The sequence below is a fragment of the Plutella xylostella genome, chromosome 20, assembly GCF_932276165.1.
Source record: "Plutella xylostella chromosome 20, ilPluXylo3.1, whole genome shotgun sequence".
Lineage (NCBI taxonomy): Eukaryota > Metazoa > Arthropoda > Insecta > Lepidoptera > Plutellidae > Plutella > Plutella xylostella.
The window spans coordinates 6,728,835-6,752,152 of NC_064000.1; the positions used below are offsets into that span (position 1 = coordinate 6,728,835).

The 23,318-nt window shown below is 38.8% G+C and overlaps 1 protein-coding gene across 1 annotated transcript in view; it reads right to left on the reverse strand.

Moving 5' to 3' along the window:
• Nucleotides 1-1,812: 1,812 nt before the first annotated feature.
• The window catches only part of LOC105380817 (centrosomal protein of 104 kDa), a 37,581-nt gene continuing 16,075 nt past the window's right edge, over nucleotides 1,813-23,318 (reverse strand). Inside the window, exons 2-21 of the mRNA XM_048628275.1 lie at nucleotides 14,066-14,224; nucleotides 13,584-13,719; nucleotides 13,343-13,430; nucleotides 12,254-12,443; nucleotides 11,689-11,900; nucleotides 11,334-11,564; nucleotides 10,860-11,019; nucleotides 10,619-10,709; nucleotides 9,887-10,037; nucleotides 9,457-9,683; nucleotides 9,198-9,335; nucleotides 8,959-9,090; nucleotides 8,305-8,518; nucleotides 7,904-8,076; nucleotides 7,657-7,803; nucleotides 7,510-7,582; nucleotides 6,870-7,432; nucleotides 6,365-6,504; nucleotides 5,888-5,983; nucleotides 1,813-5,344 (exon numbers count right to left, since the gene is read on the reverse strand). Of these exons, the coding sequence (XP_048484232.1) occupies nucleotides 5,223-5,344; nucleotides 5,888-5,983; nucleotides 6,365-6,504; nucleotides 6,870-7,432; nucleotides 7,510-7,582; nucleotides 7,657-7,803; nucleotides 7,904-8,076; nucleotides 8,305-8,518; nucleotides 8,959-9,090; nucleotides 9,198-9,335; nucleotides 9,457-9,683; nucleotides 9,887-10,037; nucleotides 10,619-10,709; nucleotides 10,860-11,019; nucleotides 11,334-11,564; nucleotides 11,689-11,900; nucleotides 12,254-12,443; nucleotides 13,343-13,430; nucleotides 13,584-13,719; nucleotides 14,066-14,224 (3,443 nt within the window). The 3' untranslated portion in view covers nucleotides 1,813-5,222. The remainder of the gene's footprint in view (nucleotides 5,345-5,887; nucleotides 5,984-6,364; nucleotides 6,505-6,869; nucleotides 7,433-7,509; nucleotides 7,583-7,656; nucleotides 7,804-7,903; nucleotides 8,077-8,304; nucleotides 8,519-8,958; nucleotides 9,091-9,197; nucleotides 9,336-9,456; nucleotides 9,684-9,886; nucleotides 10,038-10,618; nucleotides 10,710-10,859; nucleotides 11,020-11,333; nucleotides 11,565-11,688; nucleotides 11,901-12,253; nucleotides 12,444-13,342; nucleotides 13,431-13,583; nucleotides 13,720-14,065; nucleotides 14,225-23,318) is intronic.

Here is a 23,318-nt window from a genome sequence, read left to right on the forward strand (position 1 = left end):
AATGTATTGTAAGAATTGTGACATTAGCGTTTAAAGGATTAGCGTTATTTTATAATTTTGCTTTGAATAATTAATTTATCGGACCGATAGCTTAGTTAGAGAGCAGTGGCTCAAGTGCCGAAGGTGCTCAGGTTCCGGGTTCGAATCCTGGCCGGGGACCATATTTCTTTATAAACAGATACCATTTGTTCTAGGATTATTTCTTGAATGTCCATATTTGTGATGTTTATGTCCCGTTACTATGAAAAAGTATTCTTATTGTCTTTGTTTTTAATGCCTTCATGTTAACACTACCAGGGCCTCATGAAATCTAGATTAGTCACCTAATAGTCTCTACACTACAGTCTAGAACCTCTCTACCTATGACGCTTAAAATCTACACCAACTTCTGAAGAACTTTCTTGAACTCTAAACTTTCATTTTTTTCTCAAAATACTGCGCTCCTATGTATCACAGTCGCATGTGGCTTCTATGTTACTTAATTTAATTTACTAAATAACTTATATTAGAAACAACTTGTTGCTTGTATTATCTAGCTAGTTTAATACTCTATATTTAGAACCTTCAATATTGTTTCTTACATGTGAGCTGCCTTCATTCATCAAGTGTGTAAATGCGATGTGTATTTTTTGTTCGTTAAAAAGTGTGTAAGTGTAATTTATTGTGTGCGCGAGTGTATATTTCATGTATGAATTATGATTTGTGTGTGTAGGAGAACATTATGTGTATACAGGATGTTGCGAAAGTGACATTATACGCCGAAAGGGGGTGAGTCGGGGGGTCATTCTAAACAACTTTGGCTCTACGAGTTTCGCGAGGAAATTAACGATTTTTTTTGCTTCTCCATCCCTCTCCTTAGAAACTTAGTTGGTCACGTGACATTTTACTATGGAGAAGCAAAAACTATTTTCGAGATTTTCTTAAACTCGTAGAACAAAGGTTAGTCAGAATGACTCTCCGATTGTCCCTTTTTTCGGCTTAGTATACCACTTTTGCAACACTCTGTACCTATGTATGTGTGTGTATGTGTATTGTATTGTGTATGTGTTTTGCCTGTGTGTGTGTGTGTGTATGTGTGTGTGTGTGTGTGTGTGTGACAGTGTGTGTGTAGTGTATGACTGCAATGATGAATGGCTGGCACTCCGCTAGCTGTTTTTGAATAATTCCTACTCTACTTCAACTAGTTTTTCTACGACCTACATCTATACTAGACTCAATTTATTTTGGAAACCTTTTTAAATTCACATTTTATACCCATACTACTTACTGCTGGACCGATTATAGACATACTATATTTACAATGTCTGCCAACTTTGTGCCTCGTTAAATGTAGACTCCCAATGAAATTATGTAATTAATAAGTCGTGCAACGCTAATAATAATATTATTTAATTTAATATGAGATTCGTTTAGTAGGTATTACAGGTACTTTTGTAACTCTTTTGCTTTATGGTAATGGATGCATTTATAAAATTAGCTTTTAAGACGTCCAGGGTTTTTTTAATATAAGTTACTTAATATTTTTATTACTAGGTTTTTTTTATTAATTTTATCTTTTTTATAAAAATCTTAAATGCTAAAATATAACTATTAATTACCTAATTTTTTTATAAAAGATGATTATAATGATAGACCGTAACTGGTTTGGTAGGTTGTATACGTTTTATTTCGCCATAATATTGCTTTTTCAAAGTCCTATTAGTTATGTTGATTAAATTACTGTATACAACTATTTTTCTTATTTATTGTAAATATTTAGAACGTTTTAATGCATGTAGGTACCTTTTATGTCTATTTATGTATGTTTTATGCTAGTTATAGGTAGTTAATTTTTTAGGCTCCCTCTACAATCAAATACTTCTTCTTCTTGTCGTGTCGATGGCAACTGTCACACTTCAAATACTAATTATAATTAAATTCACCTTTACTCTTACTGAAATTTCCAGTTAACTTAATGCTATTAAACTCATACTATTCCCGTTTTTAATCGTTTTTTTTATTTATATCTATTAGGAACACTATCCATAAGCATTCATCACTCTAAAAAAACAAAAGCCGATTTTGTTAAAATCAGTACTAATTTCAATTACTATGTTTATTTGTTTGAATTAGATCCTCACACACATACAATCCCCCACACACACATGTAAACCGTTGCTTTTTGAAGAAAAAAACACTGACAATGCGTGTGTTTGGCAACATGACTTTTTATAAGGTTAATAACACAATACCTTTAGATAAAATTATAAAAAAAAAATATCTTTGAAAAAACGCAAAACATTTCGCAGTCTAAAAAAACATCTAACTACTTGGTTCTTAAATGAATCATTATGTAAAATTAAGTACTTACATGACAATATCACATTCACATTTTTTTAGACGAGATAATCATATTTTGGGTTCCCAATAGGAAAACTCGCCGCGAATGAGTTGGCGTGTCGGTTTAGTATGATCGGAATGTCATGACATTTGCTCTTAATTTCTGAATCTGTTAGGTATGTGTGGGATTAAATCACAAATGTTCCAGTAACGTGAATTTCATTTGATTTCTGTGAATTTATTGTAGGCTTAACTTTTTTTATTTTTTTATTTTTTTTTTGAATTTTTTTTTCTTTTTTATACCATTTTTTGCTTTTTTTGACTTATTATTTATATTATGTAGTAATTTATTTACAGTTTCCGTATTGTACATAATATTATTACCTATATAAAATCTGACGACTCTTTAGCACAGCCCTAGTTTTCTTTATACTAATACGCACTATTGCGTGGCTGCCCCTTATATGTACATGACAGCTGTTTTTTTTAATATCTATGTAGAGAATCCAATGATCCTTCCATAATTTATGCTATATTATGTACAAATTGACAAACCTTAATCTCGACTTCCCTTTAATCAATTATTACCTATAGCTAGTTCTCTAGATTTGATTTCACAATTGGCATCGGTTTTTGCGAATAATAATTATATAAATTGATATTTTTTTCCATTTGACTGGTCTTTCATAATAAAAAACTTTACAAACGAAATTACATATATGTGTTAAATAAAGCTAGTTACAGTTCGAATCGAACAACTTCATACTTCTGTAGTTGGCAGGCACTTTGTAGGTACCTTGTCAAACTAACAAACCGCCTATTCATTTTTTCAAAATTTGACATATGGTTAGTTTGACAAAGAACCAAAGTGTAATCGCAGCCAAATTCTGGAATTATGAAGTTGTTTGGACCCAAAGCTAAGCGTCAGCGCAACTACTTAGTGCTTGGTTCACAATGACAGAAATCATGTTTATACAGTTTCACGTCAGCATCACTTTTATCAGATAACTTTTATCTCCACATTGTGAAAAAGACACTTAGTGTGTTACGCTGATGCCATGACACAAAATGATTTATGAGTATCGTAATAATTCAAATATGTATTGAACCAAATATGTTTATCCAAAAAAGATTTCCATAACAAAAATGTTTAAATATATATTTAAACGTTAGTAATAATTTGTACTATCTGTAGATGGAGAGACGGTATTGCAGTTCGGACTGAGCTGGACAGAATCAGATTTTCCACGTTCTTAATTAGAATATTTAATTGTATCAAGTACCTAGCTACTCCTTATGTTTCTTGGATTCATGAACATATATAGTATAAAATAATATTTTCAAAACAAGTTATTCTAGAGAAAATAGTAAATAGTCCACTGTAGATAATGATTTCTGTAATATAAAAAAAAAACTGACTAGTAATTTAGATGCAAGGCTGTAATTCGGGTTTAAAATGTAACTTACTGACAAAACACTACAAATAAGTAATGTCAAAATACTATGGCAAATGCAATTCGGTTATGTTTTGCTATCATGCTCGACCCTGCAATAGTATATTAATCTCTTATGATAACAATCCAAAACTAATTGCATTTACCAATCGTTATAAAAAATATTCCCTAATTCATGTCAAATAAATTATAAAAAAGATGAAATACAGAAAAAAAATCTAAGCTGCCTTGCATTTAGAAAATGTTTTTTAACTCTAATCCATTCGAAAACAAAATTTTATTAAAATTCTGAATATTTTACTAATTGCACTACCAAAACGAATGGTGATATCATAATACACCTTAGATGATGAAACTATTTGAAAATAATCTAAATAATTTACCTAAATAAATATGTATGTTTGTACAGGGTAAATCTCATAAGCCGAAAGAGAGTGGGCTACTGGGCTAAACCTTGATACATTCTTGGTGAATTTGTGTTCTTTCACCTCACCACTTTTTGGATTATTAGATTACCATTTTGGCATCACTCTGTATATGAGATTGTGTGAGTAAAAGTATTTTTTTCCGTTGTGGAGCTTCGTTATAATTGACAATACACACTTTTGTATGAAAATCAAAGACAGTTATTCAATTTATCCTAATAATTAAATATCATGCTTGCTTGTGCGTATCTTCAATAAAGGATAAATTAAATTATTTATTATCAATTCAGTGTCCGCTAGATTTTCTTAAAATTAATTAAGTAGTCATTTTATGAAAAATCGTGATGAAATATTAATTGACTAGACTTTTCAGTCAGACAACAAGTTATGAGCTAATGAATTAGTATATATTTTTACTATTAAACATGATGATCCAGTTATGATTACTTTTAAAGCAATTAACCTACTTTATGTCACCACATAATAACATAAGTAATAAAACATAACACTGAACAATGAATGTTACAAAAATCAACCTTCGTTTAGGTTCTTTTTTATCCAACACGGTTTTATTACGTCTACCCTGTAAGGTTAAATTGCAGTTTAGCATAATAATTATAATTAATGATGATTTTTTATAAAAAACAAACGAAAACAAATTTCTAAACAGAAGTCAAATTTGCAGCCAAAGTGCTACGCTGCGGGCGTAGTACGGTCGTAGCTAGATCGTAGCACGTTCGTAGCACACTCGTAGCAGCGTAGCACTGAGGGCTACGACACGTCGTAGCATAACAAAACTGAGTTCATTTTAAAAACTAAAAACTTACTCTCATGTACCTAATTTACCAAAAAAACTCCAATTAAATTACAATTAACCTTCCGGTACCCTGTAGGCATACTAGCTTAGGGTGCAATCGGTAACTATTACATTCTATTATCCTGTCTTATCAGATTTCGCGTACATACATTGTTACTCTAACCTGTTACCTCTGCACGACTGCTGGTGCCCTGGTACCTATAGTGGCTAGGACTGGGGGGCGATCCTGGGGTTTCTGGAGCACTGCATGAGGTGGCGCTGCCAGGGCAGGTCACGCGCCAGCACGTTGTGGAGGCAGTAGGGGCACTTCCATTCGTCTAGACCAATCGCTGGAGGGAAGGGGTGTTTGTGATATGGTTTAAGGTTTTATGTTAACGAATGGAAGGATTGGAAGATATTTCAGGAGACCCGGCTAATTAAGAGAAATAATACTATTACCTAGTGTACAAATCATGGTTAAATGGTGAATGACTTATTAGTGGACGTCCACATCATTTACATAGTTTGTAAATAATGCAATATGTATGTAGATATTCGGTATGCGCGGGCGCAATAAAACTCCAGAATGTTCTTTCTTTATGTCAAGTTATGCTGAAAAAGTTTAAAATACAGTGCTGTGATTGGCTGACTTAAGTTTTCATTGCGATGATTTAACAAACGGGTACTGCGCGTATGTCTCTCGCATATGTCCGATATTGACAGAGTGAGATGAGTCATTGGTTATTGGCGGGGCCTACTTTTGTTCTTTTGTCAACGCTATAAAATATGTTGATTAAGCAACGCAGTACAATATATTTCGGCACTCGTTTGTCAAAAAATAGACTCTATACTCTGACCCAGGTCTAGGTCTAGGGCCTTTAGTGTGTACTTACGGATGCAGTTAACGTGGTACTCGCTGTCGGCCACCCGCAGCGCGGCGCCGCACTTCTGGCACTGCTTCCACGCGCCCGCGCTCATCGAACACTCTTCTGCAAACACAACCCTGAGTTATCAACGTAAACTGTGGACTTTTTATGTTAATGATGGTTTCGTTAATAATTTAGAAAAGAAAATATTTTATTATTTGTCATTATTAAAAACGAAATTATTAATGGCGTCAGTAGTTTGCTGAGTGAAAATATTAAATTCCTTTTGAATATATTCTAACGCTACAAAAATGGCTCGTCCGCAGCCATCTATCGGATGAATATGGAGCAACTTTTTTATGGTGTGTTAGAAAGTTTTTATTACGTAGATAGTTAAATAAAGCGGCGCAGGTGCCGGAACTTATGAAGGACTATATTTAATGCTAGCGCCAGAATCACATTGGCTGGGATGCGACCCCAGGTCAACCAATCACAAGTCTTTACCCAGTAAGTGCGCATGCAGAGTCCTGGCCTCCAGCGCGGTGTGGCAGCTCGGGCAGCGGGCCAGCAGCACGCAGCGCCGCCAGTAGTGCGCCTCCAGCCCGCCCGCGCGCACGCGCCGCCCGCACCACGAACAGTTGGTGCTGGAAGGAGGAGGGGTTGAGCTGGTGGAAGAACTACGTCTAGAAAGCTCTGAGGATATCTTCAAGGAGTTTGAGGGTACAAGGGTTCCATTCCAAGGTTCCTTCTTACACAGATGCTGAAAAGAGACAGCCTTGAACTGGTGAATAGAGCTGGTCACTTCTAGTCACAGGGAAAGCGTAGAAGATATCTTCATGAAGTTAGATATTAAGGAGTATTTATAAATCCTTTTCCTGGAGTTGAGTAGATTTACAATCAGTTATAGGAGTAAGATAGATAGTTGTGTGAAGAAGCGGTACAGATTGAGTTTGGAATCAGCAGCTTAACCAAAATAGTCAATGATTCTATTATCAAGTGTGATCCTCACTTGCAAACCGGTTCCGGAGTGGTTCCTCCACTGCTGACGTCGGCCCCGACTCCCTCGAAGCTGTCGAAGTGTTGGTCACAGAACTCTGCGACATTCACCCCACTCTTGCTCCTGACGACTTGTTGCTTGCGTCCCGTATCCCCTGGACTATAGTAGCCGCTCTCATCCATCTGGCTGTTCTCATCCAGGTGCAAGTTCCTGCCAGGAACCATTCGCGGCGAGTCCAAACCTCCATCGCGGAAATACTCCGACTTTGTTTTAGGGGAGTCCAATCCGCGGAAATCAGAGTCTAGAGACCGCAAATCGTTTCTGGACTGCTGTGGAGAGTCCATGGGCAGGGAGTCTAAGGAGCGAAGGTCGTGTTTGGAAATCTTGGGTGATCCCAAAGAGGGGGAATCGCGGGAGAAGTCCAGATGTAATGGTTCGTACACGGTGATGGGTCGTTCTTTCAGTTGAGGCTTTGAGTTATCATGGTCGTAGTGTATCATGGAGTGACGGTTTTCGGTGTTGCGGTTGGCACGTCTTAGTACGACTTCTTCGGGGCGATTATCTTGGAAGTGGACCTAAAAATATGTTATTTTTAGAAGGGTTTCTTCTATTGATACTTTGATAACAATACTCTAAATTGATATTTTCCTACCTTTTCTCCAGAACTCGGTGTTTTCGGGGAATGTTTTGGGCTGGTAGCGCTGTCGAGCCTGAGTTTGTTGTACCTGCATTAAGAACTGTGTGTGAATAGTATGTTTCAGTATAATATAATTTATACTCAAACAAATTATCAACATACCCTATTGTGAAATCTTTGTTCTTAGTTGGTGTGTATCTTTTTGTCGGAGTCTTTTTCAAGCTGCTTTTCGTTTTTGCTGATGTGAAACTACCGCTTAAGCTTGGTGCGAGTGTAGAGGCGCTGGTGTTTGATGCCATTGATTTGAGGCTGCAAAATGAAGACCATCTTTAGCGTCATTTAGCAACTAAAATGGATGATGAGTACAAATGTTAACTAAGTAATTTTGACCCTTGAAGAACAAACAAACCTGTAAGAAGAAGTGGCTCCAAGTGAAGAGGTCATGAATGATGACGTCATGCCACTGACAGTGGTCGCACCACTCCTGGTCGACTGAGAGACACTGGCAGTTTCTAGAGGATCAGTGGCGGACTGGTCACCTGCGTTCAGTTGGTCTTCTGTTGGCGCTTGGTTTAGCAGTTTCTGTTGAAGGATGTGGTGATCAATCGTGGTGCCAGTGATTTGTGACAAGCTATTAAATTTTTTCAAGGATTGTGTTTATATTAAGAAAAACGCTCTCATTGTTTATTTTCCATGCAATAATTTTGTCACACACTTTTATAGTCTCCATAAAAATTTGAGAAAATACCATTTTGAGGTGCCATAAGAAGATTTGATGCCGAAAGCCCATCTACAACAGCTTCCAATCACCTGCATGTCAATCCTGTCAAACTGCTGGAACAGATGCCGGTAGATGAGGTTCCTGCGCGTCACGGCGTCGTCTGGCGGCAGCTGGGCTCGCACCACGCGTGGTGACCTGGCGTATGCAGCCAGCAGTATGCGTTCTGCGGCCGCCCTGACCGCGCCGGACGCGTGTTGCGCGCCTGCCGCGCCGCACTCGGCTAGACGGCGCACTGTTAGACCGCTGAGGGAAAATGGGCGTTTGAGGTAGGTGCGTCTGTTTGCGTCACGGCTTATAGCTGATATCGATGAAATTAAAATAAGGCTAAGGTGCAATTTTCATCAACTACATAATAATATATCAGCTGGAACACTTTTAAGCCGCGACGTATAGTATTCCATCTTCTGATTCTTGCAGTCCTGGTTTTAGCTGCTGGCTGCTGCTACTATATACTAAAGGACATGGAAATCTCACAAACTAAAAGGAGGTATAGTGGTAAGCCGGTGTTTTTATTGCATGATCAGAAACTGCCTGTAAAAATGACACAATCAAGATAAAACATTGTAGCAAGAGTTTTCAGGGTAGTAAATAAAATTCAGTACAGTGTATTTCAATTTTATTATTAATTTTAGACCATCCACATCCACATCCACTCCACTCACTACGTCATCTGTAAAACCTACCTGTTCTTATCGGTAGAGATTCCATGGCTTAGTATAAGCTGTTCCAGCATTTGAAGTCTTGACAGAGCTAGTCGCGGGTGCATGGAGGCCGCCACTGGTCTCACCAGTTGCTGAGGTATTATGTGAATGGCTCTGCAAATATAGAAGGTAACCCATGACATGAGATCAAGCAATTCTATTAGGGAAAGATTTTCAGAACCAACATTTAGGGGGGCTCTTACATCTCTGGAGTATCTTACCGGACGTGTGGGCAGTCAGCGACTGTCAGGACGGTGTGTTGCGCGGTGGAGTGGACTCTTGGAGCCGGATCACCGCAGGCTCGCAGCAGTTCTGGCAGGATCTTCTCTAAGCATCTGCCTACTTCTGCTGCGCAAACCCTGGAGAAATTGCGCTTTTAGTAGAAATACTTCTAAGAAGATTTGACTGGATGATACTTCGAACAGACATAGGTGAAGAAGGCATCAAAGTTATCAATAGCGTCATGATATACCCTCTTACCTTTCAGGCATAAACTCCAAGAAGAGTACTTTGACGAGCTCATTGGCCTGGCAGTAGACGGAGAAGACTTTGTCTCTCAAGGTCCGCTGCAGTAGCGTGGCGGCGGCTCGGGCGGTCTTGTTGGGCGAGGTCTTCCCACTGCCATTGGACGGAGTCGTTAGCTCGGAGCGAAGGCGAGTCAGCCCCTCTTCTTTATCCAGGAACGTTTTGGAGTAGAACTTTTCCACCTGGGTTTGAAGAACTCGAGGTTAGAAGGTTACATTGGTGGATAAAGTAGATCATTTTGAAGTTACTCTTTAGGTATTTTGGGTCATTGAAAAGTGACTGTCAATCTGAAAACTGGATGTTCATCTTGTGTAATTAAAAACTATAAATCCTTCTATTGGACAGAACATTATTTATTCAACAGCTACACCAATCCATTGATTACCAGAGGGTATCCAAATATGATGATCGGTAGCTGAGCCTGTTTCCTCTCTCGTTCGTTCAGCTTGTGCGGTGGTCGCGCGTGCGAGGAGGCGCTGCCGGCGCCGCTGCCTTCCTCCTCTCGAGCCTCGCGGAGGTACTCGTTGGTGTGGGAGCTGGAATGGTCGTAAAGGTATACAGGATGTTTCAAAAAGGGTATACTAAGCCGAAACCTAAGTATGCAGCATGTTATATCTAAGCCAGTCGACATGTGCACACGTCGACCTGTAGAGTTGCTCGTGAATTACAGATGAATTACTCCAAGAACGCTTTTAGTATGTCTTCTTCTAAGCGACGTAAAAGGTTTAGGGTCACAGTACAAATAAGCGTAACGTGAGCTCGCAACAGAAGAAAAGAAATGTGATCCGTTTACGTTACGTTTATCTGTGCTGTGACCTTGAGCCAGCAAGATTAGTTGTCCATTAGTAGAAGGTAGAGATGATACCGTTACCGAAGTTCAATATGTGTTGTTGTCGAGCACTTACGACGTTTTGTAGCACCGCCCATTGTCATTGGACGAAGTTTTGTTCACGACCAATCCCATTGAACGGTGCTACAAAACATCGAACGAAGTTTACGTTGACTTCTCTTGACTTTGGCGTATCTACTGGGCTGTCCGAGGAATAGTGGAGTGAATTGTGAAGTCCAGGATTGTATTCAAGTGTCTAATCACAATTATAAGTAAAGTTATACATACTGCCTTAATGCTGGGAGCAGGCGTTCTTCATAGGCTTCGAAAGTAGATCTTGGACCAGCACTCTTATTTCTCCTTCGGACTAGAACGCCACCTAAAATTATGTCAAGTTTACATAATATTCAAAAAAACGTTAGACATTACAAAATAAGTTACTTACAAGTTTTCGGCTTACTATATACCAATTTTGCAATACCCTGTATAAGTTATTCTTATTTATTTATTTATTGTATCATGTTTTTACCATTAGCGGCGTTAGGAGTGATACTCCGCCTAGGGCTGTCAGTTTCACGCTCTTTCTTGCACTCTTCTTTTTCTACCCTCTTCTGTGGCTCTCTTTCTATTTTCTGTTCTTGAATGTGCATATGGACGATTTGAGCTTGGATGATTTCTTGGACGGGTGACTGAAAATATAATATACCACACTGTTAGACTACATAATTTAATACGACGTTCGTTAGTTGTGTTTGATTTCTTCACTCAAAGGGAATATTGATGTCGATTATGATGGCACAAATCCTTATTTTGGTGCTGTCATATCCTTATATTCTGTGTATAAAAATCAACTGTTTGAGTGTTACGTAAATCTCCGTAAAGTTACGTAAAATTTTTACTGACAAAATTTATAGTTAAATGCAGCGTCAAAATTAAATTTTGTGCCTTCACAATCAAACAAGGGAAAAGGTATATATGACAATGATTTCAATGTCATATATACCTTTTCCCTAGACACCTGTTGGGGTGTTTCTTCTTCAGCTGTTATAACCTCAACATACTCCTCCTCTACTTGCTGTATGGGTTCGTCGGCTTCGTCTTCTCCAGGGCCAGGGTCTATTGGAGGGACCGGCGATGGAATATCTAGGCTCAGAGCTCCGGCTATCACTGACGGCGAGAGGTGGTGGGAGAAATCGTAGTCTTGCGGCATGGACGAATCGTTGCGTGAATTTGGCTGCAAATATAATTATGACGTTAGAAAAAAGTCACGCCCATGCTCATAATTGATAAAAAAGCTAGCCTGATTTCAACTAGATTAATAACAACATAATTAGATGTTTTTTTACAAACAAACTTACGCCGTCTTCCTCCAAAAGCCTGCAGATCTCTGGGTCTTCCTTAATGCCCATCAGCGCATCAGAGATCCTGTCCCTCATTTGTCTGGCCAGCTCGAAGTCGTCTCTTGCGGCTGCTGTTCTCTTCCGCAGCCTCCAGCGCCCGATCCTCACGCCAGCTGATGTGAGTGCGGCCCCGGCTGACTTGAGGCGTCGAGCGTATTCGAACCGCTCCTCTGTGATGACGTTTTGAAGATATTAATCATATAATAATAATCATACGCGGGGACATCTCACACACGGCTATCCGACTCCAAACTAGGCAGAGCCTGTATTGGACAGCTGATATATTCTTCATAGATGCATACATATTAACAACCAAGATCCAAGTGCAAATGTCGAAAAATGTCAAAGAATCAAACCCGTGACCTTTGGCGTAGCAGTCAGGGCCACTAACCACTGTCTACACCATTTAGCCGTCTAATACATGATGAGATGATAATTACATAGGGGTTACCTTTCTCATTAGAGATAAATAAAACCAATAATCTCAATCTTTATTTCCTCAATTCAAACTCATTAAACTTACCAGCCACAGCGAGCTTTTTCTTCTCGTCAAAACTCCTGACCAGATCTGCGATGTCGTTGTCCACGTACATGACAAACGCCAGGTCGTCATACGGCGAGTAGGTTTGTTCAGCTGTGGTGCCAGTTGGTGATTGCTTATCACTCGGCTCTTCCACTTCTTCGCCCAGTACGTTTACGGCCATTAGCGCTACCTGCGGGGTTACACCTTGCTAGATTGTTAATTGCTAATGTGACGGTGATGGTACGGTAGCTGGAATTGTGTTTGTGTCTAAGTGTTTCTGGTAATAAGGTTTCCTAGTAAGATTTATGAATTAAAATGGTAATTCTAATGACTTTGAATCAAGCTTAGTTTGAATTAGCTATTAACTTTATAGTGGATATTAATAGGTTATTCGGATTTTCATTTTACAGGATAATAAAATGATAAAGCTGCAGCCTCAGGCGGTAATCTGCAAAAAATCGTAGTATACCTACATAAAATTATATTACTTTCGAGTTTTTGGCAAACACGCAGACACGACATAGAAAGTTTTCTGGCTTGCTAGGTCTTTGTCTTCGTCAGATCATTTAAACTGCCTGGCGGTTTGGCGAAGATTGTGTGGTTTTAAGTCCTTATTCGTTGATATGGGTGCTCACTTGGATGCACATGATAACAAAAGATGTTACTAATATATCCATTATTATCATGTACATCGAAGCGAATACTCGTGACAATAATCATCATCGTCGAGAATTGTTGCTTCTTATTCTTCTGCTGTTCTTGCTTATTTACAACGCCTGTTATAAGTTTTAACTTTTTATAAAATTATGACAATATACCTGAAGAATTTATGATACTGTTTTAGTTTATGTCGATCAATATCGATCGTAGGATGCTCTAATAGGTAGTGTAGACTGGAAGGTTGGGCCTAAAAGGTAGGTTGCATTTCACAGCCTCTTTATGATACTTTCTATCTGCGTCGTAGAATCAGTTTCTCAATAAAACTTTGCCACCACAGAAAATCATAGAGATCTTATAACTAAAGGAGAAATAAATTGGCGACAATATTTTTATAGTCTTTATTAAAATTACATTAATGGGTAGACTTACTTGGTCATTGTTGCCCGCTGGTGGATGCGGACCTGAAATGCGGAGTTTGACGAATCTCGCCACTGTCGGCTCGGGCAGGTTAGCTGACCTGTAGCAAGAAAATATTTAGTAAGTATCTTGTCATGATTTCGGCAGCATTCGTCAGTTTACATTTTCCCTGTCATTTAATAGCTACAAACGCTTCAATTCTAGGCAATAAAACTTGAAAAATCACTTTACATTTTATAGACTTTAAAGTTACCTTAGTTCTCGGGTTCTGGCTTGAGGGTCAGGCTTGGCCAGGGCGACGGAGCCTACAGGAGTGTACGTGGCGCCACACGGGGTCGCCGCCCCCTCGGACATCAGCCCCCCAGACACCAGCACCTCCACCCATGCCGCTGAAATGAAGAAGACCTTAGCTCTTGCGAAGAGGATGAGGGGGTTATTACAATTGGTGCCGTTGTCAGAATTGTTTTTCCTTCATAAAGTACCTAATTAGGCCTGTCATGACTTTTTATTCATCATGGAAGAAAAGCGGATAGAGGGAATGAGGGCTGAATTAGGTAACTTCATAGGCAGTTTTCGAGCATACGAGCAGGCACAGTGAGTTTCAGAAGTAACTTGCGTACCTTGTCATTGTCACAAACTGCCTTTTCATTCTTTTATAAAAAGTAAAAGTCATTCCCCGTTCCGCCTCCCAACTTTTGAATACCATAAAATATGTAATTGACTTCGAAAACCCACGTATGAGCTGATGATGCGCCAGCAACTGTAGCTTGTGGACGCTGGTGACACTGTCCAGGCGCAACAGGAGCTCGTGAGGGGGCGCCCCGGAGCTGCGCCAGCCGCGCGCCGCCGGGCCCTGGCTGTTCAGCTCGCACGCCGGGTAGCTCACGTCTTCGCCTGCAAGGAAGTTCAGGGTTAGGAATGCAGCTGTATTTTTATGGGGGGATGAGGTAACGATAAAGTGAATGCCCAGGAATGTTGCAGCTGTATTTTTGTGGGGGTGATGATCGCACTTCGCCGGCATTAAATCATGGTAATAAATAGTTTAATCTTGGTCATCAATTTAATCCACAATCGCAATAAATAGACGCAAAAAGGTTTGGGTTAACAGTCGCTTGGCGGTCGGTTGACGTTAGTGTTAGGTTGGTTAGTGTTATTGTTGAAAATTATGAATCGTTGCGGAAGTAGATACAAGGTAAAATGTTACAAAGTGCACGTCGGCTAAAAAGTTTGAAAAGTGCTCAGTGCTTGTGCCTGAAGAGCTGAGTACAGAATCCTAGATGCAGTGTCCAAGGTCTAATGTCCTACGTACAGTGTCCTAGACACTGGATAGTGAGCAAATTAAGATACTGGATCTTGTACACTTTAGGCACTGGATTTTGGACACTGAAGCTTTAGCACTGGAATGTACACAAGGTGAAGCTAGAGTCCAAGGTCCGGTATTCTTGATCCATTGTCCAACATCCATTCACAAAAGTGTCCATGCTACAATGTTCAATGACCAAGTCATAAGTCAAGGTCAAAGTCAAAGTCAAAGTCAAAGTCAAAGTCAAAGTCAAAGTCAAAGTCAAAGTCAAAGTCAAAGACAAAGACAAAGTCAAAGTCAAAGTCAAAATCAAAGTCAAAGTCAAAGTCAAAGTCAAAGTCAAAGTCAAAGTCAAAGTCAAAGTCAAAGTCAAAGTCAAAGTCAAAGTCAAAGTCAAAGTCAAAGTCAAAGTCAAAGTCAAAGTCAAAGTCAAAGTCAAAGTCAAAGTCAAAGTCAAAGTCAAAGTCAAAGTCAAAGACAAAGTCAAAGTCAAAGTCAAAATCAAAATCAAAGTCAAATTCAAAGTCGAAGTCGAAGTCGAAGTCGATGTCGAAGTCGAAGTCGAAGTCGAAGTCGAAGTCGAAGTCGAAGTCGAAGTCGAAGTCGAAGTCGAAGTCGAAGTCGAAGTCGAAGTCGAAGTCGAAGTCGAAGTCGAAGTCGAAGTCGAAGTCCAATGTCCAAGGTCCAAGGTCCAAGGTCCAAGGTCCAAGGTCCAAGGTCCAAGGTCCAAGGTCCGATGTCCAAGGTCCGATGTCCGATGTCCGATGTCCGATGTCCGATGTCCGATGTCCGATGCCCGATGTCCGATGTCCGATGTCCGATGTCCGATGTCCAATGTCCAATGACCAATGGCCAATGTCCAATGTCCAATGTCCAATGTCTAATGTCCAATGTCCAATGTCCAATGTCCAATGTCCAATGTCCAATGTTCAATGTCCAATGTCCAATGTCCAATGTCTAATAACCAATGTCCAAAGTCCAATGTCCAATGTCCAAAGTCCAATGTCCAATGTGCAATGAGCTATGACCAATGGCCAATGTCCAATGTCCAATGTCTAATGTCCAATGTCCAATGTCCAATGTCCAATGTCCAATGTCCAATGTCCAATGTCCAATGTCCAATGTCCAATGTCCAATGTCCAATGTCCAATGTCCAATGTCCAATGTCCAATGTCCAATGTCCAATGTCCAATGTCTAATAACCAATGTCCAAAGTCCAATGTCCAATGTCCAAAGTCCAAAGTCCAAAGTCCAAAGTCCAAAGTCCAAAGTCCAAAGTCCAAAGTCCAAAGTCCAAAGTCCAAAGTCCAAAGTCCAAAGTCCAAAGTCCAAAGTCCAAAGTCCAAAGTCCAAAGTCCAAAGTCCAAAGTCCAAAGTCCAAAGTTCAAAGTCCAAAGTCCAAACTCCAAAGTCCAGAGTCTAGAGTCCAGAGTCCAGAGTCCAGAGTCCAGAGTCCAGAGCCCAGAGCCCAGAGCCCAGAGCCCAGAGCCCAGAGCCCAGAGCCCAGAGCCCAGAGCCCAGAGCCCAAAGTCCAAAGCCCAAAGTCCAACGTTTGTAATGTACAAAATCGAATGCCAATATCCGATGTCCAATGTCAAATTGGTAAATTATTCAATGTTCTATGTCCAACCATCCGCATCCATAATATTATTTGTATGCATCCAGAGTATCCAGACCACACCAATTCTCATCCTGCTCCGCATCAAATTCTATTCGCAACGGTTCGCAACGTAACGCAACAGGGGGGTCACTCTATATGACGAAAAACGAAGTTTCTTAGCGCTGCTGCGCCAGCCACGACTCTATCTCGTTGTATTAAACGTGCCGATTGTACGACAGCTCTCGTTCGTTCGTTTTTTGTCAGTATAGAGTAACCCTCCTTCCAGTATCTGGCTCCTTCTGCGCATGCGTGAAACATCTACCTGTTGCTTTGTTTTTATACGAGTATGTTAAACTGATTTTAACACCACTTTGATCCTGATTTGGATGAGTTCGTATAGAGAAGATACAGTTAGAACATTTTATTTTTCAAAATCTCAAAAATATTTTTTGGTTTGCATTATAATTTACGAAGTAGAAATCTCAAAAATATTTTTTGGTTAGCACTAAAATCAACAAAATGTTTTTGGTAGGCATATAAATTTTAAAAATAAGAACAAATTAAAATTACGTGCTAAAAGAATACAAAGGTCTTATCAAATAATCCAAGAGATAATCTAAAACTAAGTCTCATGAATCCATCATCCGCCCTTACAACTAACACCAAATGCAGGGGACATATTAAATTGAACGACCTAAGCTCAGCAAAAACAAAGCAATACGATCGCAAATTCGCTGTGCACCGCTGCGCGCTGAAGCACCAATAACTCGCCACTCTATTAGCAGCATCCATGAACTGAGAAATTGCTTTCCTATCGCTTGTGCGTCGTTGCGTCGGGTGGTTCCTGGTAGGGGGTGAAGGGAGGGGGGAAGGGCGGTGGGTGGCTAGTCTAGGTCATACAGGACGCACCTGCGCCCTAGGTCCTCAGGGCCCCTGGCAACTGCCCGGGCGAGCTTATGCAATATTGATTAATAGGGCCGCGAGCCGCCATTTCCTTTTTTCCGGGACCTAGCCCTTTTTTTGGTGGGAAATTAAGGACAAAGAGATATTGATATGGGTGCCTGAATTTTCTATTTCTTACAATTTTAATTAATAATAAACTGGTGATGATGAGAGACAAAGAGATATTTCCAGATAGCAATGTATAAAATATTATATTTTAAAATTACTTAAACATACATTTAAATATCATGTTTTAATATGAATCGCATTTTTTTTACCCTAAAACATTCTGACAGCTTCTGTGAGCTAGCAAGTAATAAATACATTATTATGCTATAGAGGAGGTACAGACAAAGAGGTCGCAAATTATTGAAATAAAATAGAATGTAAGGTTTAACGTAAGCTACACGTTATATGTAATTTAGTATATATTTTTCATATGGATGTTAGATTTGTTTTTACAAAAAAAATAGGCAGTTTTTCATTTTATCAATATTAGTATGCAGCTTATTTTGGAATTACGTACCAAATTATAATGATCATGGAAAATAATCCTAATCCTCTCTCAAGGAGCGCCTGAATACTGTCCTCTAATTTCCTCGTATCATATATTCAACTATAATAATGTTCATTTTATTAAAAAAAACAATTATTAGCCAAAATCAGTATCGTCAGTTATAAAAATAAAGAAAAACTTACCAAATCTTCCGGAAACGCCACCGGAACGCACTTTTCCACTCACTAATAAAGAAATAAGAATAAAAAAATATCAATCAAAGAACAAAGAAAAAACCAAGACAATAAAATAATTCCCGAAAAATTACAAAAAAAAGAAACTCAAAGAAAAGCCGACAGAACTGTACCGTGGAAGCGCGATAAACCGGCCAGAAAAACTATAACTCTCATCCACTGCCCGACCAAGCAGACCGCCCTAGCCCGCCAAGCGACCCCCTTTGTCCCGGGGGTCTAGCTAGACTGGGCGGGCCGGTGCAATCTGCTCGGTCGGGCAGTGATGTTTCGGGGATGATATATCTTCGACTGAATAATATTTTATGATGCAGCCGCTATTTATGCTGTGCAGCACAGGCGCAGTGTGCGGGTGTGTGCGTGAGCCCTGGCCCGGCCCTAGGTGGCACCAAAAATAGATCCCTGAATATATGGCTGTATTGATTACTGATTTATCTCACACTAACACAAGGGTTGTGTAAAGGAAATGCATGTGTTCGGATTAATGTTTACTTGTATGTTCTTTGTGGGGGGAGGGGGGTGGGACGTTTGCTTTGTTCCGTGTCGGGGTCCTTTTGGGGTGGTTCTTAAGGTTTTTTTTTGTGTTTAATATTATTATGACTTTGTTAGGTCTAGATTAGGTTGGCTCCCGGAAGGGTAGGCAGGGACTTTGGATCTTAACTAGCAGCGGTCCTAAGAATATTGATATCGCATAATCAGTAATGCTTTGTGTGTTAAGAGACATATTTTTCTTTAAATAAAATTATATTTTAACTAATTTTAGCTTTGTCTAAATAGGATGAGCTGATCAGTGGTACTGTTAACAAACAAAAGCCAATAATATTATAAAAAGTTATCCACTTCTATTAACAAGCTACTTACTACGGCGTAGCCCGTAGCGGCTACGAAGTTTTGCTACGCCGCTTCGTAGCATGTTGCTACAGACGTGGTACAAATTAGTAAGAACCCCGAGGGGAGATATTTACCGCAAAGTGATAAACTCAGGTTAAACCCGTTTAGTACGCTCTTAACTTAGTTTAGCGTACGTATTTTTTTTTGCTTTTTAAGTAGATCGTAGCAAACTGGAGGCTAAACATAGATGACAAGGGGGAAAAAATGGTTTTGTTTTTAAATTTAAATAAAGAAGTTAATTTTCAATTTAGGATATTTTTATGTAAGAATTTTAAATGTAGATATTGAACTAAACAATGAAGGCTACATAACATCATAATTTACGTTTACGTTTTTATTAAAAACGTAGCCATTTTTGTTTCAGATTTTTACAAATCTAGGTACGTTAACAAAATGCCACCCAATCGTATCCTATACTATAAATATGGTTTAAGCACACCATTATGCAAAGTTTTCAAAAAAACAACATCACATCATGAAACATACTCCATGATGACCACTACCTTAATGTATTTGCCATCGGTACGTGTTGAAGCCTAGGTCTCCCGGGCGAGCTAGACCCAGGCGTGGGAGCCGCCGGGGAGGGGGGAGGGGGGCGCAGCCTCCGCCCCCCCGCGGCCGGAACCTTGGTTAGTGTATTAGGTATCACTGGGCCAGTTCCACTATTTTTGTAATTACGTAATCGGTTATAATTACTAAAATAAATTATAAAATTGGTAAAACAACAAATTAATCGGATGAACGGGTGTGATTAGTAATGCTTGAGCCAGTTATAATCCACTAGAACTAAAGTATTTTTAGACAATAACATGTAGTACATAATTTTTTACAACATACTGTTTAACAAATCACATTGTTTTACCTAGCACTCGGAGGAATCCCCTAGATCATTAAAACAAGACTTAAAAACATAATAAAGTGCAACGATAAAAATAGTTACTTATGGCCACAGTAATTATTATTTTCTAATACTAATAATTAAAAATCATCAATTAAAGTAAGCACTTCTTTTTGAGTAAGTACTATACTTCTTGTTAAATAAAAATATTTACCTGTATCAACTGCCGAAAATGATAATGATAATGATAATGTGTTATACAAATTTAGTTTAAATGTAGTTAGCGGTGCACTCCCTCGAGCCTGTCGTAGGACTGAATTTAATGACTAGAGTAATGATTGTTTATGGTGCTATAATGTCTAGCATTTCAGGATAATTAGATTACGGCGAGGAAAAAGTATCTAGAAATAGTTGATCAAATGTTGTGTCGAAAAGCTAAATTATCATAAAATTTAAATTTAATGATTATTATTTTTACATTTATCCGGTTTTTTATTTTTCCATTTAATTTACATTTATCCGGTTCTAATCGATAGAAGGGGATAGTGGGGGATTTATTACCGATTAAGCAGTGAAAACTGAACGCGCATTTGTATAACACTGAGCAAGAACATGACTGCTTGGGTGTGAATCTGCTTCATACATTTTGTAGTTTAGTTTTCACTTGTTGATCGGTTCAAAAACTCTCACAACGCTACCTGATAACTGTGCCTTTCTGTGGCTATTAATTATTTCAATCGGAAGAAATTACAGGGCATGCGATAGTAATTTCGCCATCATACCTATACTTTGCTATTCAAGTATAGATTATAAGTCTATCTCTATATTGCCTGCTAAGCGTGAATTTTATGGCAATAACAATGTAGTGTTGAAGGAAGAATGGTGCATTTTTGCATAATTAGTTATGCATTTAGAAAAAAAACAAACATAGAAACTTTGACTGTTTCCATTTAAAATACAACGTTGAACAACACCTAAACGACCATTTAAAACACAATATTACAACAACACTCATCATCCACCGAACCCCCGTTACAGGCACCCTGAAACTGCAATCCAACACGCGATTCAAGTCACGAAGGAGACACCAAGTTACGTCTAAACCACTTGTTGAATCAGTGTCTGGGGTCAGAGCCGGCGTGCGAGGGGTTAAGTAGGTGAGTAAGTACCTTTACGTCAGCGTATTATAGCGATTGAGTAAAAAGTTTGGTTATGCGAACAGTACTTATTAAATGATGCGCGTTTTTCTTTTTGATGTTGAGACTATTTATTTTGGTGACTGATTATGTAGCGAGATTTTTTAATGCATATAAAAAGGCGTAAAGTTTGTTTCGTAAATGTAAAATTATATAGTAAGTACCTGTTGCTACAATATTAATAATTACCATCATGGTCATAAGCCTAAAATGGCCATAAATTATATTTTAATACCCATTTAAGGCATCGTTTCGTAACATTTGAAGTATAAAAAAGAATGTCTTGTGAAAGTGGTGCACACACTTTTGCCTACCCGTCCATTTCTAAAAAACCGTAATTAATATTGTAAAGGTAATTTGACTCATATTTTATGTCAGTAGTCAGTACTAACAAGTTATGTAAAAATACCATGTTTTTTTTCAAATTAAACAAATAATACTGATATTTATTTTTTAAATTATGCACCAAAACAAACCCACAAATAAATTCAGCAGAATCATATTACTTCTCGGAACTGAACCCCCTCTGAAAAACAGGATTTACCCCCTTTGTAATACCTAGACAGGCTAGCTATATATCGACAGCCTAGAACATGCATCTCACACAGACACCAAGCGCCGCCCAGCCCCCACGTTGCCATAGCAACGGTCGGATGACGTATGCAGCATAGCCAATCAGAAGCTTTAACGGTCGGGTGACGTATGCTGGAACAGCCAATCAGAATCGCTGCATTTGTGGCGACAGGCGCGAGAGCTTTGCCCGGGCTGGTGCATGCGCAGTTCTGAGTTCTCTCAATATTCTAGAATGTTCGAATGTAGTTGTAGAATTTTCCAATAATTGTATTGCGTTGCGCGCGGCTGTTGCATGCGACCCAGATTTTTCGCTGGGACCTTTGAGGTTGTTGATGAATATTTTAGAGGTGAATTCGTTATTTTTGCATTTTTATATTTTATTTTAGGGTACGTTTAGGCATTGCATATCCTATACAAGACAAAGGCTCAAATACCATTCTTGTTCTAAGCGTGTCGATGTATAACAGCTGGGCTACGGTATGTGACCGTGGTCAAAGCATTAGCCAATATGATTATTTAGGTATCATCAGTCGTTTACTGACTAGTATATAAAATAAAATTAAAATTATACATGAAAAAGGTAGGTACAGTTGATACGTGATCCGCGAAAACCACCCAACCCGTTCAAGGCACGTAAACGGATATTTTAGCATAAACGTATTCCAAAACTGAAAATATAAATTGAAATCATATTTTTCTAAATTTTATTCAATATGGTTAAAAGTTCAAATAACTGGATCGTAACTGATCATTAAAGTTAAGCAACACTCGGCACGGTCACTGACGGATGGGTGACCGATTTCAAGTGGTTTCTTTCTGGACGCTTCCGTGCTTCGGACGGCACGTTAAGCCGTAGGTCCCAGTTGTTTTGGCAGCAGTCGTGAAGCCTAGTCCAAGGCCTTCGGGCACTTTGAAAACATCTGACAGTCGGGTTGACCACTTACCCGCTTATTGGAGTTCACCAATCCACACTAGGCCAGCGTGGTCGACAACGGCCTAAAACCCTTCCTTCATTGGAAGGAGACCCGTGCACCATCAGTGGGGACGTGATGGGTTGTGTGTGACGATGGTGATGTGATGAGAATTACGACTAACACGTGATTTCACATTTCATCCTCCTTGTTGTACTAAAAATAAAATCCTATAAGCTGTTACGCATGTAAAAAAAATCAATGATACTCAAGTAATACTTATGTATTAGATCCTATCTAATTGGGCAAGATCTGTATAAGTATTTATGCTCTTGATGTGGATTTAATTTTTTTTGTCGGAATACTTGTAATTTTTGTACGTAATTATGATAAGTACCTGAGCATGTAAAGACAAATAATTGAAAAATACGTTACCCTCATTATTATTAAGAGAGAAATATACCTATATCAAAAATCCCCCAATTAAAGAATAATTTTGTATAAGTATATTGTATATTTTTTTAGAATTTTTCTTGCTATAAAGTAACATAAGCCGATGCGTGAAGATGCTCGTTATCATAAGCTCCACCATTTTTATAGGGGCTTATTTCAAGTAGGTACCTACAAAGATTGGCATTGGAAAAGATTTTTCGCAATCAATAACTAAGGAGGAATTTCACTAAACGCTAAACGTATTTTGGCGCCTGTGAAACGTCGGTCATACAACAGTACAAAAACGTATTTATTTAATTTAAAATACCATTTTAAATACGTTTCTTCTTTATTTTATTTTATTTTCTTTATTTTCGCTAAAAACAGTCATTACAAAACATATACTATGCTAGTTATCTCTAATAAACTATTACAGACCAAAAAGAGCCGAATATTAATTACTAAATAGTCTTTCATTTAGAGCATTTAGGGTTACTTAAATATATAATTTATCAGACAGTTAAGCTAAACAGTATGTCGTTCATTAGCTTTAAA